The following is a 19,733-nucleotide window of genomic DNA, read 5'->3' on the forward strand; positions in this document are numbered from 1 at the left end:
ATGGATTTCTTTTACACTAATATGTCTCATGGATAGTGCGGAATTAAAAGTCTGAAAATCCTGGTCTCCATGTTTTAATTACCTTAATAGATTTATTGTAAAGGTGTTTTTATGATATGTGATTAATATTTTATTGTCTGCTATCTCACTGCTATCCATTATTCTTACTAATTGGCCATGACTAAAGCTATGTTTTAGTCATGGGTATTTTTAGTAAAACTCAGACAGGTCACAGGCAGTAAACAAAAAATCACGGCCCGTGACCTGTCCATGACTTTTACTATATACCCCTGACTAAAACTTGGGGGTAGGGGCAGCTCAGGAGGGGGTCCTGGGTGCTGGGGGGGGGGATGGCCCGGGGGGCACTGCAGGTGCTGGGGGGTCGCAGCCCGGGGGGGGCTGCTGTGAGTGCTGGGGAGAGGGTCGTGGCCCTGGGGGGCGCCAGGGGTGCTGGGGAGGGAGTTGCAGCCCAGGGGGTGCCACAGGTGTGGGGGGGGGAGGTTGGTGGGGCTGGGGCACGCTCCCTACCCGGGTCCTGGGAAGCGGTGACCCCAGCTCCTAGCTCCATTTGCTGCCTCCGCTCCACCCCAAGTCCCCAGTTCTGCAGCTCCCATTGGCTGGGAAATGCGGCCAATGGGAGCTGCGGGGGGGGGGGAGGGGAGGGTGTGTCGGTGCCTGCAGGCGGAGCTAGGAGCTGAGGGAGGGAAGCTCCTGTCATCCTTCCGGGGAGCCCCACTCCCCAGGTACGCACCACCCTGCACCCTAACCCCCAGCCCTGACCTCCCTCCCCCCCCATACCCAAACTCCTGCTGCTGGAGGGCGGGGGTCCTGAGATTCCCCCAGCAGCAGCCAGTGCGCCTGGCCTGGGGGCTGCCCAAGCTGCTCAGGCAGCCCCCGGGCCAGGCACATTGGCCGCTGCAGAAGTCACAGTTCACGGAAAGTCACGGAATCCGTGACTTCCGTGATCTCCATGACAAACATGGAGCTTTATCCATGACCCTTCTTTTTAGCAAAGCTGTTACAATTGTTAAGAAGCAGAATACTGTAAAATCAAGGGGCATGATTTTATTTGAGGTCTGCTGGTCTCCTAATATTACAACTTTATTTTCATAGTCATCTTAAGTTACATGGAAAATTTGAAATTGACCCTTTCCTGTGAAAATCCTTAAATCTGTGGGAAATGTGACATTCAGGCTTTTACCAGCTTTTCACTTATTTATTGTACATTTGAAGAGACAAACCTGAGCAATCTGTCTTGCTAAAATGGGAATGAGAGTGCAGAGGGTGGGGGGAAGGGAGAGCTGGTTGGAGACTGCTGTTTTGCTCTTGGTTTCTGTTATGATAAATCTTCAGATAAGACCATTAAGAGCAGCAGGAAGAGAAGAGGAAAGTAAACAAGAGCTTAGGAGGAAGGGGACTGGACTCTTCCAAAGAAAACAGTAGGGTTTTCCTCTGAGGAGAAGAGACCTTCTCCTAAATGCTTGTATCTCCTTTGCTCTCCTCATCCTGCTGCTGTTAGTAGTCTATTTACAGGGCATGCTCCTGGTTTTGACTGCTTAAAGGGTACTAAACCTTTCAGAAGTAGGAGACAGGCAGAAAAGACCTCAAGAATTTAGGAGACAGAGGACCCAAACCTGTGGGTAAAGCCTTTGGTTCCTGATTTAGGTACATAATAAAACATTTTTCACACCATACAAAGCATTGAGTGATTGAAACTGGCAATTAAACCATGTCTTTGTGAATTATATGGTGCCTAGGGATAATTGCCATTTTTCTCCAAGAAATAGTACTTTTTCCTGGATATGCAGCCTTGACTTATTCATAACTAGCCTCCATTACTGCTATCTGTGGAAATGCTTAAGCGCTAAATAGTGCAACCCTGTCCTGCTTTGAAAGCAGTGGAACTGATTGACTCAGGGCATGGCTACACTGGAAACTTCAAAGCACTGTCACGGGAGCGCTCCCACGGCAGCACTTTGAAGTGCGAGCTCTCCCAGCGCTCCTGGTAATCCACCTCCACGAGGGGATTAGCTCCGAGCGCTGGGAACGTGGCTCCCAGCGCTCGGAGCCTGTTTACACTAGCGCTTTAAAACGCTCTGACCTGCTGTGCTCAAGGGGGTGATTTTTCACACCCCTGAGCCAGCAAGTTAGAGCGCTATAAAATGTAAGTGTAACCAAGCCCTAAGTTCTCACTAATGTGAGAAGGCGTTGCAAAATCTAGCCCTTAGGTAGCATGTCCAGCTCAGCAATGCAGTTGATCTAGTTTACCATTCTTTCTACTTCCCCTTCTTTAAAATAGCTATTCTGAATGAGTGTCAAGGAGGTGTAGAAGGAAGACACTAAAGAATGCATCAACTGAGCATCGGGCCTATATACCTTCAGGGCAGAGTAAGATTTCTTCTCTTCTTAACTCTAAGATTGTTATTTCCATTACAAATGAACTGAGTAAGGGATATTTCTGCAAAGCTTATGAATGGATGTAAATGTGTTGAGGGTAGACATGTTTTCTGTGCGTATGCCTTAAGGCTTCTCATCATGTACATAATACAGGATAACAGGGAGATGGAATTCTTAGAAAAGTCTGTTCCAAGACTATATTATCTCAAGTGAGATAGTATAAATTGCAGACACCATGTCTTACCTAATGTACGTTGTATCTCTAGACATACAGTAATTGGTCTTTTTGCTAGATACATATGGAGATAAAGCATAAGCCCTTGAAAGGCTGTGTGTTAGATCACCATATCTCATGCCAAATCAGTGTAATTTGCATTGCAGTAGGGTTTTTTACATGCACCTACTATAGTGCTCAGCAGTAACTGGAAACTTCTGTGTAATTTTCATTCCCATGTGCCCCATTGGATCTTATTCTTAAAAGCCCTGGCCAGTGTTCCAAAAGATGCATGCGTCGTGAACCTGCGTTAATGTCTGTGAAACGCCCATGGTGATCCACAAGCACCTGGAGAACCACTGAGAAATACCCCTTCCGATTAATGTACTCGGTGGCTAGGTGGTCTGGTGCCAGAATTGGAATATGCGTGCCATCTATCGCCCCTCTGCAGTTAGGGAAGCCCATTTGTGCAAAGCCATCCACAATGTCACGCACGCTGCCCAGAGTCATGGTCTTTCGGAGCAGGATGCCATTAATGGCCCTACATACTTCCAGTTGCAGCGGTTGACTTTCCCACTCCAAAGTGGTTAGCCACCGATTGGTAGCAGTCTGGAGTAGCCAGCTTCCACAGTACAATCACCACACGCTTCTGCAACGGCAGGGTAGCTCTCCTTCTCATGTCCTTGCACCGCAAGGCTGGGGCAAGCTCATCACGAAGTCCCATGAATGCGGCTTTCCACACACAAAAGTTCTGCAGCCCAGACGTGCATCACGATGTGATCCCACCACTCAGTGCTTGTTTCCCGAGCCCAAAAGTGGTGTTTCACAGTGGTCAGCACCTCCGTGAATGCCACAAGCAATCTCGTGTCGTATCTACTACGCATGGTGAAATCAATGTCGCACTCCTCTTGCCTTTGTAGTTTAAGGAATAGCTCCACTGCCACTTGTGACGTGTTAGTGAGAGCAAGCAGCATATTGGTGAACAGTGCGAGATCCATTCCTGCGGACCGAAGAGGCAAAGTGCGCAGTACACAAACCGTTGAAAGATGGTGCCAAATGTGGATAGAAGCACAGGGATTGTTGGGATGCGAAGCAATGCATCACGGGGCATTGGGACAGGATCCAGGATGCCCTGCGACTCCCTCCGCCTTCCCACAACTCTTAGCAGCAGAAGAGGAAGAGATGCTCTGTGGGATAGCTGCCCAGAGTGCACTGCTCCGAATACTACCACAAGTGCTGCAAGTATGAACACTCTATTGCGCAGGCAGCTGACAGTGTGAACACTCCACAGCGGTTTCCTTTCAGCGCTCTCTGAGCTGCGCTGTGTCTGTCGGCGCTGTAACTCTGCCAGTGTAGACATACCCTTAAGGGGGAAAAACAAAATGGAGGTGTTTTTTTGTCTTCTAGTTTCTGAGCTTTCAGGGTGCTCTTTTGAAGCTTTTCTTTGTAGCTACGAGGGCTAGAAATTTACTTTTTTCAAAAAATGAGAGCTGAAGTCTCATTCAATCTCTTGACTCCAACTGCTGGGACTTTAAGAAAAACACCAAATATTGCAAGATTTGCAATCAAATTATGAGAACTGAGCTAGTGTTTACATCATTGCTAGCCCTGTTGCTGGAACTGGTTACAGATCTTTCAAGTCTAGACAAGGCCTAAGTTTTGATTTAGGAGCTTTCAATACTGAACAAACATTGAAGGCAGTAAATGCATTACCATATCACGGCCTCAAGCTGTGCACATAGATCCCATTGACTTTAGTGGAAGTTACACAGGAGATAAAGAGCTTTGTACAGCCCTTAGTGGCTATCAGAAATTGATATTACAATATTGAGAATGTGTTCAAAATTTCTGCAGTCCATAGACTAATTCATTTCTCCAGCAGATGTGCCATAAATATCTGTAATCCCCGTCAGTATTGTTTCTTTTTTCAGTTATTCCTTCTCATTTGAATGAGACAAAAGAACTGAATCCCAAATCATCCATCCCCTCTGGGTGCTTTTTGTTTTGTTTTGTGAGTCTGCAGGGTGGGGGCAGGGGAAAGTGGCACATCTCTCCCTTCCTTAGGTCAGGACTGTGCTTTTAAGCCCATCTGTGCTGGGGGTGAGGAGGAAGGTTGTGTGGACCAGCAACTGCCCATGGAAGTACAGTGCCTCAGGCAGGCACAACTCCGATGGAAGTTTGGGGGAGCACAGACCCGTCATCTTCCTTTTACTCATTATTTATATTATCATAGCACCTAGGAGCCCCAGTCGTGGACCAGAACCCCGCTGTGCTAGGTACAAACACAGAACAAAAGACATTCTCTATTGTCTTTTACAGTCGAAGTGAAAGACAAGAGACAACAGATGGATACAGACAGATGGGGGGAGGAGTACAAGGAAACCATGAGACTGTATTGATCAGCATGATAGCCAGTAGTATGGGTTACAGTATGAACACTATCTTGTGCTGGCACAGCTCTGTTGTTTGGAGGGAAGTAGGGTTTGGAAGGTGGAGGCAGAGCTTGTCCCATATGCTTTGAGGAGTTTTGCACCATTGACTTCCCAGTTTTTGTGTGCCAGGAGTGCAATGGCTGCAACTGCACTTCTACAGAGGGCCAAGCACAAGGAGAAGAAAACTCCTTTCATCCTCTTTTCCCAGCCACTTGTTCATCCAGCTAGGTCAGGGCTGGTGACAACATATTGACCATCAGTCAGACACATTTCTCCACTATCCACTGCTGCTGCATGTAGTGTTATGCTTTTTTGAGAACCAGGAGGATGGTTTTGTGAAATCCTTGCAGCACCTAAGAAAAATGTTCAGCTTCCAGAAAGCAAATATTTCTTTTTGTTTGGTCAGAGGAGGAGTGTCCTTGGAATAATATGTGCCGACGCTGTGCCTTGCTTGTTAAACATGGGTTAACATTTTCAAACGTGGCATAAATCACATCTTTGAAAATTACTTAGGCACTTAGGAGTCGAAGGCTTGTGGAAAGCCCACTAGTCCATCCCCTCTGTCAGTTCAGAACTGTTCATTTTAACATGTAACTAAAACATTTTCTTTGATTTCTGCAGTATTTTACAACTGAAGCAAATATAAAGCATGATAAACAGAAAGAGGAAAACATTGATTATTGTTGAGTTACAGTGTCTGATATGCTTTAACTGTAACAGAACATTTTTCTAGCGTTTCAGAGTAGATCCTTTTTTCAACAGATATACACAATAGGATAGGAAATCACTATAGAGAAATAGTCATAAAAGACTGTTTGGTGCAAATGGGTTAGAGTCCATCTGGAGATAGGAGAGAAAGCCAAATATGTGTATGATACAAAGTACTGATATAAATAAATGCTGCACAGGATTATATCCACATTAATGCACTGTTATCCTATATAGTAATATTAATTTAAACAAGGAGACTTTAACAATAACCCATCATCAAGTAGTCAGGTATAAATAAAACAAACAAAAGTAACCTCTATTACCCATTGGAAAAAAAAAACCATGCTCTGGGTGTAGGATAATCTTCTAGATTTACAGGCAAAGGAAGGTCAGGCTAACCAGGCTGATCTTTACCAACCTGCCCCATTCCACGGCCGGCTGGGGACTGTAGATTTATACCCCGACTTGCCGTGCACTAAATGTCCATATAAACAAGCCCCCAGAGAATTTTATTTAGCTTCTTAGACATTTTGAAGAGGGAAAAAAAAAACAAGTAGCTGAAAGTCTGAATGAAAAGATGCGAGAGTCTCTCAGCTGTTCTCATGTATCAGAACATACACAGAATAGCCCAGCCTGAGCTTGGTAGCGGTTCCTCCGTCATCTGTGTGTATTATCCCCAAATCTGATAGTGCCCTCTGGGGTGGAGAGAGATGTTTTGTTCATTCTCAATTCCTAGCAGGCCAGGAACTAAGTGGACAGTTTAGTCCTCTGTCACTCAACCGTTTTTTATTCAGGTGCACCAAAGGCTCTCTTCTTTTTGGCTAAGCTATGGAAGGGTGTATAACCTAGAGGGAGGTTATAGGTATTAGTCCTACCATGTGATATACAAAACATGTTCAGTCAAGAAGACAAGTTAGCCTTTTGTTTCCTTAGCAGACTGAGGAATGACAGGATCCATCTGAAGCGGAGCTGGCGTGGGATCAGCCTACAGGGGTTCATTAGTCCCAATTTTAAGAGAATTCTCCCAACCCATCCATGAGAGAGAAGCCATAAACTCCCAATCTGAAAACTTCTACCTTTCTTCTTATTTTCTAGTAAATCCATTTTGATCTCCATAGTATTGTTTTCTTCTGTTAGACTGTGATTCAGACATGGTTACCTTTACCACCATCTCTAATCCCTCCATTTTCACCTCAGTGTGGTTACCTTTGAGCCAAGCTTTTCACATTTCTTTGCAAACTTTATTTGTCCTGAAATGTATCATAATCAGAGCAATTCATAATCTCCTTAGGTCAAATCCTTCAGTCCTTACTCAGGCAAAGTTCCTATTGAAATATCAGGGTAACTCTATTGAAGTAAATGGAATCACTGTGGATTTAATTGAAAACAGGTTAGCCTAAGGTATTTTCTTCCTACGGCTTCTGATACTCTTTCTCATGTTGAATAGCACCTGACTGCAAAAGTATCCTGAATTACTTCAAAGGTGCTATTTGTGGAGTACAGCTCTATTCAGCAGGAGTAAATGGTATCAGAATCTGTACCTAACTATTCAGCAGCATAAAGGCATATTCTGTGAAACCAATCTCTAGATCATCTATTTAAAAATTAGTACATAGTATTGCAAAGCTTTATCAAGCTAAACTGCATGTCTTTTATGACTGCTGTTCTGTCATTATTAGTTTAAACATTATTTGCTGAGCACATGAAAAGGTGACAAATAATGGTTTATAATCTAAGGGCCCAATCCTGCCAATAACATTACTCAAGTATGTGGTCCAATACACCTACCCAGCACTGCTTATATAAGTAAAATAATGTACTGGTCTAAGTATTTACAGGATCAAGCACAAGAACAGTAGACAGGATGCACTGAGAAGCCCAGAAGAATCAATAATTTATACTGCTGAAGTGTATGGGATTGATCCAAAGCCCATTGGAATCAGTTGGAAGACTGCCATTGACTGCAGATGGGCTTTGGATCAGGCCCTGTGTGTGTAATTTGGCTCACTTCCAGGCGGTGAGAAGGAGTGAGTCTTTAGAGGAGCTTGAATGTGGGGAAGTAGTGAACTGGGGTGAGGACTGCATTGCATGTGCAGAAGGTACTGTGGGAAGAGGCACAAGAGACAGATGTGGAAGTGGGAAATGAATGAGTACAAAGCTGACATAGCTGGCAGAGCGGTAGTCCTGTAGTATCGCACAATTCATCCTTCACTATTCAGGGTTTTACTGCTGGTTATGTCCACTAGTACAATGCTCTGAGATCCAGAGATACCATTATGAGGAATTAGAGTACAGCCCTAGGTAGAATTTTAATTTTTTTATGCTAAATCTGTTTCCCAAAATGATCCTTAGTAAGTTTGTTCTCAGCTCTAATTGTAAAGAGCACCAAAACAAAACAAGAGCTGAGATAGGATCAAACCAAACACTGGATCTGAACATCCCTGCGCTTTCAGAAAGTTTGAATCAAGTCTCAACTTTGTGGATCAGCCCAGTCTCAGTGGTGGAGGGGAGGCGGATGTGTGGGGTGAGGTGGGGTCGGGGGGGGGAGGGTGAGCTTCTGATTTAGATCTGGAATAGTTCATCAACTTCAATGAGTTATTCCGGATTTACTCCAGTGTAACTGAGATGAGAATCAATCCCAAGGTAGTTTATATCAATGTCAATCTTCAAAAAAAAAAAAAGGAAAAGAGAGAGAGAGAGGGCGGTTTCTTGATATATGGGGCTAAATCCTGGCCCCAAGAAAGGCAGTGAGACTTTTGCCATTGACTTCTGTGGGGCCAGGATTTTACCCATAGACCAGGGGTAGGCAACCTATGGCATGCGAGCTGATTTTCAGTGGCACTCACACTGCCCGGGTTCTGGCCACCAGTCTGGGGGGCTCTGCATTTTAATTTAATTTTAAATGAAGCTTCTTAAACATTGTAAAACCTTATTTACTTTACATACAACAATAGTTTAGTTATATATTATAGACTTATAGAAAGAGACCTTCTAAAATCGTTAAAATGTATTACTGGCACGTGAAACCTTAAATTAGAGTGAATAAATGAAGACTCGGCACATCACTTCTGAAAGGTTGTCGACCCCTGCCATAGACTATAGAGGAGACACAGTTGTGTGTGTGTGTGTGTCTTTCCTTTTGTTATTCTTGGCTTGCACATTCACCAGTCCTCTGACAGTGTCTACACCCCAGAATCCATCCTCTTCATTCCAGAGGGCTGGCGTGGTCATTTTCTCTGCTTCACTGCTGTATGATTTTTTTCATAAAGTTGGAAGAAAGATTTTTGCAATGTTTTAATTTATAGATGAAACATACCCAGAGCTAGAGCAAAATTCTCCACTCCAGTCTACACTGAGAGCTAGATTCATGCCTGGCGGAGTCAGTGAAGTCATGAATTTGGCTCTGTGTATCGTGTCGACAGGCATAAATTGTCCTCCAGGTATCTCTGATCCTCAGTACAGATCTCTGGTGCATGTTCTGCACTACTCCTGTATATGAAATGAGTGGAGAATATAAACTAGATACCTGCAGAGTAGATTGGAAAGGAAAAATTTCCTTTTACAGGTTGCACATCACATACTCTTTGTTCATTTTGTTGGACATGGTCTTACTTGCCTCTGCAAAGAGCGTCACTCACTTCTAAACAGGTATCAACAAGATTGGAATTGCTAGAACAGTCACTTTCCTTGCTTACTGTAACTGTATACCACCAAGTCCTTGTAGTGGCTATTCACTCAGCCTATCAATGTTTAACTTGGAGGCCTGATGAGATTCTAATGGAATTCTAATCTTTTTTAGTGTTATATAGAACTTTAAGAGTCCTGCTTTAGAGATTTTATTGCTTGGTTATCTCTCCCCTGAGTGTTCACGTTACTTAGGCTTTCTGCCAACCAATACAAAGTTCAGAAGGAGTGAAGACTTCACATTAATGGAGTAGATTTTAAAAATGGATATTTATTGCTCTGGGAGGATTTCCCCCTTTTATTTTTATGGTTGCTTTGTTTGTTGTGCAAATTGTTTCAGTACCATCACCAGAACCATTTTTCAGTTGTATTTGTTAGAGGAAGAGGCATTTTTTTGTATAATGTTTAAGATGTAAAGGAGATTTGCACACAAATCTTCAAGAAAACTGGTCACGGGGGATTTCTTTTTGAAAGAATTTTGATGCCCTATTCCTTGTTTCTCCTTTCCATTAACATACTGAAAGAATGTATTTGTTCTTAGACCTGCAGTTGCAGTCAGCTTACCAAACTGCCTGTAGCTCAGGTGAAGCAGTTACAGATCCTGAGTGAAAAATTAATATGTATCCAGAGCATAATGGAAAAGAAAAAGTGAAAAAAGCAATTCAGTGCAGACCTGCTGGTTCATGCTAACTCTTGTTTAACATGGTATTTCCCGTTAAAACAGTCATAGAATGGTACATAGAATGAGGGATCTGAAGTATCTGATTTAAGCTTTTAGAATACTTCCTTGTTTTTTTCCAATGTCATTACATTGTTGTTTATAGAAAAGTAGCTGACTTTATGCTTTGTCATTGTAGAATCAAGTTAACTAACCAAACCCGGAGCTTTTCCGCAGACTCATTCGTTGATTCAAATTAGTATACAGTTTGATAATCAAAAGCTAGTGTTTCTGCTTACAATTTATTTGCAATTAAGGGTTTATTCTCTCAATTTTCAAAGAACTAATTTCTCCATGGTTTGTTTCTTTTAATTTTTACCATCATCATTATTATTTGTTTCTTTAAATCCTTTAGCACCTACCATATCTTACAGAGAGATAGATCTGGTAAGACAATCAGTAATTACTTGATTTGGTTATAAAGTAGAACCCTTCAGTAGGAGATCAAAAAAAAGCACTTTGACTAGGCAGTGACATTTCCTTCTCTTTTCTTTTCTGCTTGTTGTTATACCATTCCCATTGCCACATATCAGAATACTTTATTTTATTAACACAAATGCAAAATTCTTTTAAATTTTATCAGAAAATATATTTACTATGCATTGAAGAATCATAGAAATGTAGGGCTGGAAGGGACCTCGAGAGGTCATCAAGTCCAGCCCCCTGCTCTGAGGACCTATTCCAGTACTTAACTATCCTTATAGTTAGAAAGCTTTTCCTAATATCTAACCTAAATCTCCCTTGCTGCTGATTAAGCCCATTGCTTCTGGTACTACCTTCAGTGGACATGGAGAACAATTGATTACTGTCCTCTTTATAACAGCCCTTCACATATTTGAAGACTGTTATCAGGTTCCCCCCTCAGTCATCTTTTCTCAGGACTAAATATGCCAGGTTTTTTTTTTAGAACTGTTCCTCATAGGTCAGGTTTTCTAAACCTATTATCATTTTTGTTGCTCTTCTCTGGACTATGTCAAGTTTGTCCACATCTTTCCTAAAGTGTGGCACCCAGAATTGGACACAGTGCTGCATCTGAGGCCTCACCAGTGCCAAGTAGAGCAGAACAATTACCTTCCATGTCTGACATACAACACTCCTGTTAATACATCCCAGAATGATATTGGACTTTTCTGCAACTGCATCACACTGTTAACTCTTATTTAATTTGTGATACACTGTAGTACCCCCACATCTTTTTCAACAGTACTACCACTAGCCAGTTAGTCTCCATTTTTTAGTTATGCATTTCATATTTTGTTCCAAAGTGAAGTACTTTTCACTGTGTTTATTGAATTCCATCTTTTTTATTTCAAACCAGTTCTCTAAGGGTATGTTTACACTGAAATTAGACACCCACGTCTGGCCCATGCCAACTGACTCAGGCTTGCTCAGCTCAGGCTAAGGGCTGTTTAATTGCACTATAGATGTTTGGGCTTGGGCTGGAACTGGATTCTAGGACCCTGAGAAGTGGGAGAGTCCCAGAGCTCAGGCTGCAGCCCAAGCCTGAACATGTACACTGCAGTTAAACAGCTCCATGAGCACTAGCTCCATGAGCCCAAGTCAGCTGTCATGGGCCAGCCCTGCATGTCTAATTGCAGTGTGGACATAACCTAAATGGTCAAGGTTGTTTTTGAATTCTAATCCTTCCCTCCAAAGTGCAAGCAGCCTCTTCCAGTTTGGTATAATTTGCAAATTTTATAAGCATACTTTCTACTCCATTATCCAAGTCATTAAGGAAAATATTGAATAGTACTAGACCCAGGACTGACCTCTGCAGGACCCCTCTAGAAACCCCCTTCCACTCTCCCAGTTTGACAGTGAACCATTAATAACTATTCTTTGAATAGGTCTTTCAACCAGTTGTGCACCCACCTTATAGAAATTTCACATGTCCCTAGTTTGCTTATTAGAAGGTCATGTGGGATTGAGTCAAAAGCCTTATTAAAATCAAGATATATCATGTGTATTGCTTTCTCCCATCCACTAGGCCAGTTACTCTGTCAAAGAAGGAAATTAGGTTGGTTTGGCTTGATTTGTTCTTAAGAAATACATTTTGACTATTCCGAATAACCTTATAATCCTCTAGGTGTTTACAAATTGATTGACTTATAGTGAACTGGTTGCTGGCTCTTATTAAAGATTTCTCAAAGTCCAAAAGTCTGCATGAGGGATGATAGCCACACATAAGGCAGAATTATCCAAAGGTAAACACTCTGGGTCACTGTAGCATTACACCTCCTGCCTGGATTTCATGGAGCTGTGATACATAAGTAGTATGTTCAGGGAGTCTCCAAATACGAAAAATATAGAAAATATTAAATTACTTTAATAGAGAAAAGGTCGGGGGTAGATTGGCTGAGTCATAAACCAGACTATTAAACTATAAGCACAGGCTGCGGCAGCCATTCCTCATTACAGTGCAGATCCCCTAGTTCTCTCATCACCACTGCAGATCCCCAGTTTCAGACAAGATCACTCTTTCTCTTGTTTATTAAATGGTTTTACATTTGTCTGCTATAAATAGGAATTATACTTGTATCTAACCTAGCAATCTACTGTGTCTATGCACTCTTGCTGCATAGAAGAATAAAGAAGGATTAATGAATGCAGCCTTAGACTCTTATATTATGAGAACCCTCTGTATTGCCATGGTGTTCCAACAGCATGTCAGAATGGAAACAATCCCCCCTGTTTGTCTGTGTCATGTCTGTTTGTGTTCAGCACTGCACCTTGTTTGCTTTTGTCAAGTGTATCGTTCTCTTTTCAGCAGGCCTTGAGGATTCCACTCCATTTGGAGTTGGAGATTTATATTGTTAAATATCCTACCCCTTTTAAAATGGGGCAAGCCCATGCTTAGTCTTTTATGCAGAAAATGTGTAATTCTAATTCTTGAAGAGTTTCAGTACACAAGAGGGGTGAGTTGTCTTTGGGTAGATCTATCCAGATTGCAGAAGCGAGCCTCCCTGCCTAGATTGCTAGGTCAACAGACTTGGGTAAGCGGGGCTCCCGCCAATGCCCTAAAAATAGCTCTGTGGACAGTGCTTTCAAGTTGCAACTCAGGCTGGACCTTGGGCTCTGATTGTTGGGGTGGAGAGGGAGCCTGTGGTTATAAATTTCAGAGTGGTAGAAGTGTTAAGTCTGTATCAGCAAAAATAACGAGGAGTCCTTGTGGCACCTTAGAGGCTAACAAATTTATTTGGGCATAAGCCTTCGTGGGTTAGAACCCACTTCATCAGATGCATGGAGTGAAAATACAGGAGCAGGTATAAATACATGAAAGGATGGGGGTTGCTTTACCAAGTGTGAGGTCAGTCTAACGAGATAAATCAATTAACAGCAGGAAACCAAGGGAGGAAAAATAACTTTTGAAGTGGTAAGAGAGTGGCCCATTACAGTCAGTTGACAAGAAGGTGTGAGTAACAGTAGAGAGAAATTAGTATTGGGGAAGTTAAGTTTAGGTTTTGTAATGACCCAACCACTCCCAGTTAATTGATTTATCTCATTAGACTGACCTCACACTTGGTAAAGCAACCCCCATCCTTTCATGTATTTATACCTGCTCCTTATTTTCACTCCATGCATCTGATGAAGTGGGTTCTAACCCATGAAAGCTTATGCCCAAATAAATTTGTTAGTCTCTAAGGTGCCACAAGGACTCCTCGTTATTTTTGTGGTTATAAAGCAACTCACCAGTAAATGCATTCCTTAATGTCTTCTTTGTAAACTTGTTTGTTTGATTATTTTGTTCCTTCATATTCAGCACCACACCTGAGAGTTGTTTTCTCACCAAGTACACAGATTTATAGTAATTTCTTATGAGGGAACCATGCTGTGTATCATTGTAATCTACCTGACCTCCTTGCTTGGCTAATGCTGGGTATCCATTCAGATAATCCTGTCTAAACTGGTGTCCACAGATGGTAGTGGGAAATAGGAAGGGATTTTTCAAGGGTTTGTTTCAGAATTCTAATAATAACTTGATAAAATGAGAGTTTAGGAACTTGGGCCCTGCTTCAGAAAAGCACATGCTTAAAGGTAAGCTCTAGCTTAAGTGCTTTCCTCAGCAGTGATGCTTTTCTGAATTGAGACCTTGATTTTTATCTTCTGGTTGAGGGATTGTCGCTTTTGCTGTTTTTAGATTTGTGTGAAAGATTCCTTTTTAGGGAAAACCTTTTGAGGGTTTTATCTGGACAGTCTGGGTTTTGGCTTTTGTGTCTGGGTGCCATTTCGGGTTGCCAGGTGCCCAGTTTTCAACTGGAATGTCCGGTCAAAAAGGGGACCTATGAGTGTTCGGTCAGATGTCCTGACCTGACACCAAAAGTCTGGTTACCCCGGGGTGGGGAGAGGTGCCAGGTCATTAACCCATGCCAGCCCCTGCTCCATTGCGGCCACCTCCTACTTGCAGGCAGGCTCCTTGTCAGGCTGAAGCAGCTCCCATCCCAGCCCCGGGGCAGAAGGAGAGAGGTGGAGACGATCCAGTGAGCGGCAGAGGCAAGGGGGGAAGAGGAGGATGCGACGGTGCAGGGCCTTGGGGGAAGAGGCAGAGTATAATTCCAATTTTTACAAATATTTGGCAACCCTGGAACAGAGTTGTTTGGTTAGATCTAACATGCCTCACAACAGGTACTTTTTAAGACACCAACTTTCTGATTTTTTCCAAGCAGGCGCTTACAGATACCTGTTTTAGGCAGCTGTTTGATAACTCCTATTATAATCAGCAATATAGGCACTGACTGAGCTAAATTCAGATATGATGTTGTAGGCTGTACTGGAGCTGTATCCTCTTATACAAGTCTGAATTTGACTTGCTGAGTGATAATGGTATACTTGTGTATGCTACTGTGTTTTGTATGTGTGAAAGACATAGTTCCTTAAATATTGTTTTGAATTCTTTAGGAATGCGCTTACAAAGTTTTCCTTTTGGGTTGAAGTAAGGTAATTATATAGACCTGTGACTAGTATTTATGCAAATATTATAGTGTTGGAAACTTCTTTTGTCAGTTGGGTTGTGCCATATAGCTTTGCTCTATGTTTAGTTATCTGGCACTGTTTCTGGGATTAATTTAATTTTATAAACCCACTTTAGTTTCTATGAACACTTTTTACATGCAGGAGCTGGGTGGATATAATCAAGCATAACAACAGCAGTTACCTGACAACCCACATTCTGATAGATAAATTTTAAATAATTAACACAGAGAGAGAACTCATTTTCTGTAGAACAGTTAATTCTGCAGCAGCCTTTGCGTCAGCCTCTGCAGATTTTGTATCATATAAAGGGGCTCAAGAATGTCTCCTACAGACCTTGTAAACTGCAAACTCACGAAGCATTTTTGAAAATCTTGACCAACTTTTAATGCATGTGCAAAAGTTGTTAGGGCTAAGGTTGTGTGTACAAACTTACCTTTGTTATTTCCTGAATTTTGAGTGTTTAAGATCTTAATATAGGGTGGGGGTGGGGTTTGGTAGGGAATAAAATTACAGCATTTGAAGATAAAAACCTTAAGGAGTTTGTAAATCAGTATACATGTCTCTTAGCAACTGAATGACTTGACTGTATAGTTGTTTGGAAAGCGAGGTAAATGTCTGTAGGACACTCTGGAAAAAAAATGGAAGCGCTATGCATGTCACCTGTATCCCGCCCATTCTTTATATAAATGCACACACTTTAAAAATATTATATTCCTGGCTCAGCTGTGCCTTGTCAGTGACACCTGCAGTAAAACTGAATTCCATTAAAGGGGAAATGCAACACTTATCTATTTACACCATTCACAGTCGGGAGTGAACATTTGATCCTGGGTGGTTGAAAACAATATCAAACGCTGTAACCATTGACACATTTTTTAGCTGGCAGGAGGTGTTCAGGTTTTTACATGACAACGTCACCTTCTTCCTGATATATATTTATCACCAGTTCTGAAAGCAGCCTAGAAATCTAAAAATTAGAGCCAGCATTGTGAAGTATTTGAGAAAGGATCACTCAGGAAACAACGTCCTGAACTATGCAGAGAATTAAAATTTGAGAAACAGTGCGGCATATACATACACTCTGCTCTAATTACAACTACTTAACTTGATGTACAGACATTTAAAAATATGTTAGCTTTTTTTTTTTAAGCAATAATAACTGATCTCCTTCACTGGTATCTCTGGGAATTCGTTGTTTAGTTGGAATCTAGCGCCAAGTGTTTCCTGCTGATCTTTGTTTCTTCTTCTTCCAGGCGAGTATTGCGAAGTGAATGTCCGCTCTGGCCGCTGCGTGCCGGGAGTCTGTAAAAATGGAGGAACCTGTGTTAATCTGCTAGTAGGAGGTTTCAAATGCGAGTGTCCCCCAGGAGAGTACGAGAGACCTTATTGTGAGATGACAACAAGAAGCTTCCCTCCACAGTCGTTTGTCACCTTCAAAGGGTTAAGGCAGCGCTTCCATTTCACTATTTCCCTCATGTAAGTTTGTTTCCCTTCTGTCTTGATAGGAAAGGATTCAGTCCAAATCTCTCCTTGATTTGGATTTAGGGCCAAATGTTGTTGTATATTTGTAGCCCCCAGAGTTAAATATGTGGGAAAGTGGTTACTGTGGGAAGTCTGCAATCGACTCCTATGGGAGCAGAATTAGAACCATGCTACTTGAGATTATTATTAATCATGTTTATTATGGTGTTGTCCCAAAGGTAGCCAGGAGTGGGGCCCCATTGTGCTCGGCACTGTACGAACCCAGAGTAGTTAGGTGGTCCCTGCCCCGAAGAGCATTATTTGAAAGCCGGACTGTGGGCAGGAATTAAAAGCAGTGTTGTTGTATCTAATATGAAGTGCTGACTGTGTCCCTCCGATCATAAAACTTTTCACTTTCAGAATATTCAGCTCCTCTGCCACACAGATCAGTATTTTGTTTTGTGTAGGGTTTTTTTGTACTGAAGTATTGCAAAATCCTGTAGACAGATAGAGGGAATGGGCTCCTTTAAGCCCTCATGGCTCAGGAGGGCACAGTTGTGCCAGCAGGAGACACTGTGCCTGGAGAGAGGAAATGTGGGATTCTGTTGGAGGAGGACATATTCAGTTTGCAGCTGGCAGAGGCTGGCGAGGAGATGGACTAAAACAGGATGTCCCACAGTTGGCCTGGCCATGCATCTACCCAACTAGTGCTGCCCACTTTTGTGTCTGTGCTGATCACCAGTGGGGGCACCCAGCTGTGCTGGGGTTGCTGGCTCCCCTCTGCCACCCTGTGCTGCTGCTGTACTCCTACAAAGAGGGTTGTATAGCACAGGGACAGATGCAGCTGCATAAAATTCATTGTTGCCTTAGGCTGGATTAACTTCATGGCATAGTCCCTGCACACTTTGAGCAGGAAGGTGATGGCATCTGTCTCTGCTCCCAGACCACCTCCTCCTGCCCTAATCACCTTCTCCCTGTGTATGAATGCACAGGCTCACCCAAGGATCTCTGTGAGCTCCAAGGATTGGGAGAATAATGCTTTGAAAGTAGATTTTACCATGATTTAGCTGGCCAAAGGTTGACTTTGGCTGAGTAAAGATAAAATGTGCTAAGCTGCTGTCAGGGTTCCTTCCCCACTCTGAACTCTAGGGTACAGACCTGAAAGACCCCCTAAGCTTATTCTTACCAGCTTAGGTTGAAAACTTCCCCAAGGTACAAACTTTGCCTTGGCCTTGAACAGTATGCTGCCACCACCAAGCGTTTTAAACAAAGAACAGGGAAAGAGACCACTTGGAGACGTCTTTCCCCAAAATATCCCCCCCAAGCCCTACAACCCCTTTCCTGGGGAAAGCTTGATAATAATCCTCACCAATTTGTACAGGTGAACACGGACCCAAACCCTTGGATCTTAAGAACAATGAAAAATCAATCAGGTTCTTAAAAGAAGAATTTTAATTAAAGAAAAGGTAAAAGAATCACCTCTGCAAAATCAGGATGGAAAATATTTTACAGGGTATTTAGATTCAAAACACAGAGGATCCCCCTCTGAGCAAACCTTAAAGTTACAGAAAACAGGAATAAACCTCCCTCTTAACACAGGGAAAATTCACATAAAACAAAAGATAAACTAATCCGCTTTGCCTGGCTTACCTATACTGGTTGCAATATTGGAGACTTGGTTTAGGATGGGTTGGAGAAGATGGATTTCTGTGTGGCCTCTCTCAGTCCCAAGAGAGAACAACACGTAAACAAAGAGCACAAACAAAAGCCTTTCCCCCCGCCCAAGATTTGAAAGTATTTTGTTCCCTTATTAGTCCTTTGGGTCAGGTGCCAGCCAGGTTAGCTGAGCTTCTTAACCCTTTATAGGTAACAGGCTGTTGCCTCTGGCCAGGAGGGATTTTATAGCACTGTATACAGAAAGGTGGTTACCCTTCCCTTTAGATTTATGACAGCTGCGTCTACACCAGTGAAAGGATTGGGGTTAGCTAGTATGGATAAAAACAACAAGAAGATTTGGTTGTTTGCTTAGATTAGAAAAAGAGGTTCAGGTTAGCTATTGAGTTAGCTAAAATCAATCACTTTACTTAGTCTAAGAAAACCCTCAAAGTTAGCTTGTTCTTGTTATACACTCAAGCATGGCTTGCTGCTTCTTTGCAGAATGTTTCCATTTTACTCTTGATCTTGCCTTAACACTACAGTGGTCACATTTTTTTTTGTGGAGTCTTGAAACCATGGTTAAATCAAAGCATGCAGTTACAATAAATATAACTTATCAGGGTTAGTATGGAGGGTTGCAAAAACTGTGAAGAATATATATAATGGCTTTGCATTGATCCTGATCAAAATTAGATCTCAAAACCAAATAAGAAGGTTTTCAAGCATCAACTCTGCTAGACAAGAGAAAGCTGAGGGGGAAAAAAGGGCTTGGAACTGTCAGATTTACATGAAATGTAAAGGGAGTGTTGGAGGCAGACTGCCAGCTCAGCTCCTGTACTACCAGAGAATTGTTCCCGCAGTGCATGGTGTCATTTTACAGGCTTCCAGGAAGATTCTCAAAGTGTGGTGTGTGAAACTGTTCTGCTGCAGGTTGGAATGGCTCATACTCACCTGTGGGACTTCTTGGGAAACAGCAAACAGTAAGGCTTAGCATCATAGTTTTCCAGGCAGCCACTTCAAAATCTTTAAAAACTCAACAGGCATATTTGGTGCTGAAATAAATACCATGCAACCCCATTAGCTTTATGGCATTACACAGGATATAAATTAGCACAGAATTTGTCCCTATATGGGTCCGGATGATGAACTATATGGGCTTTTAGATTTTATGCTGAGTATTTTCATGCCCCTTATTCTCCTCCAACACAGGAGGGAAACATTACTTCAGGATAATCAAGAATTAGAAGTTTTGGCTAGACAAAGGATTTGCCATTACATATTTTTTGATTTGTGAATATTCCTATTATCTCAGGGTGTCTAGCGTCCCTCAACCCCACTTTCCCCCAAGAGGTCAAAGAGTGCGAGGTTTGTCTAGTTCATCCTCATGACTAAAATGGGATTTTAAAAATAACCCATATGTTCACTGACTATGTTACAAGCTAATGAGACATTCCAAGCATTTAGATGGTTTGGAACCTATAAATTATAC

At 42.4% G+C, this 19,733-nt stretch overlaps 1 protein-coding gene across 1 annotated transcript in view; it reads left to right on the plus strand.

Annotated features, from left to right (window-relative positions):
* The window catches only part of CELSR1 (cadherin EGF LAG seven-pass G-type receptor 1), a 258,104-nt gene that overhangs the window by 125,644 nt on the left and 112,727 nt on the right, over positions 1 to 19,733 (plus strand). The window contains exon 3 of the mRNA XM_074942418.1: positions 16,381 to 16,603. Within this exon, the coding sequence (XP_074798519.1) occupies positions 16,381 to 16,603 (223 nt within the window). The remainder of the gene's footprint in view (positions 1 to 16,380; positions 16,604 to 19,733) is intronic.

This window comes from Natator depressus, chromosome 1 (assembly GCF_965152275.1).
Source record: "Natator depressus isolate rNatDep1 chromosome 1, rNatDep2.hap1, whole genome shotgun sequence".
Lineage (NCBI taxonomy): Eukaryota > Metazoa > Chordata > Testudines > Cheloniidae > Natator > Natator depressus.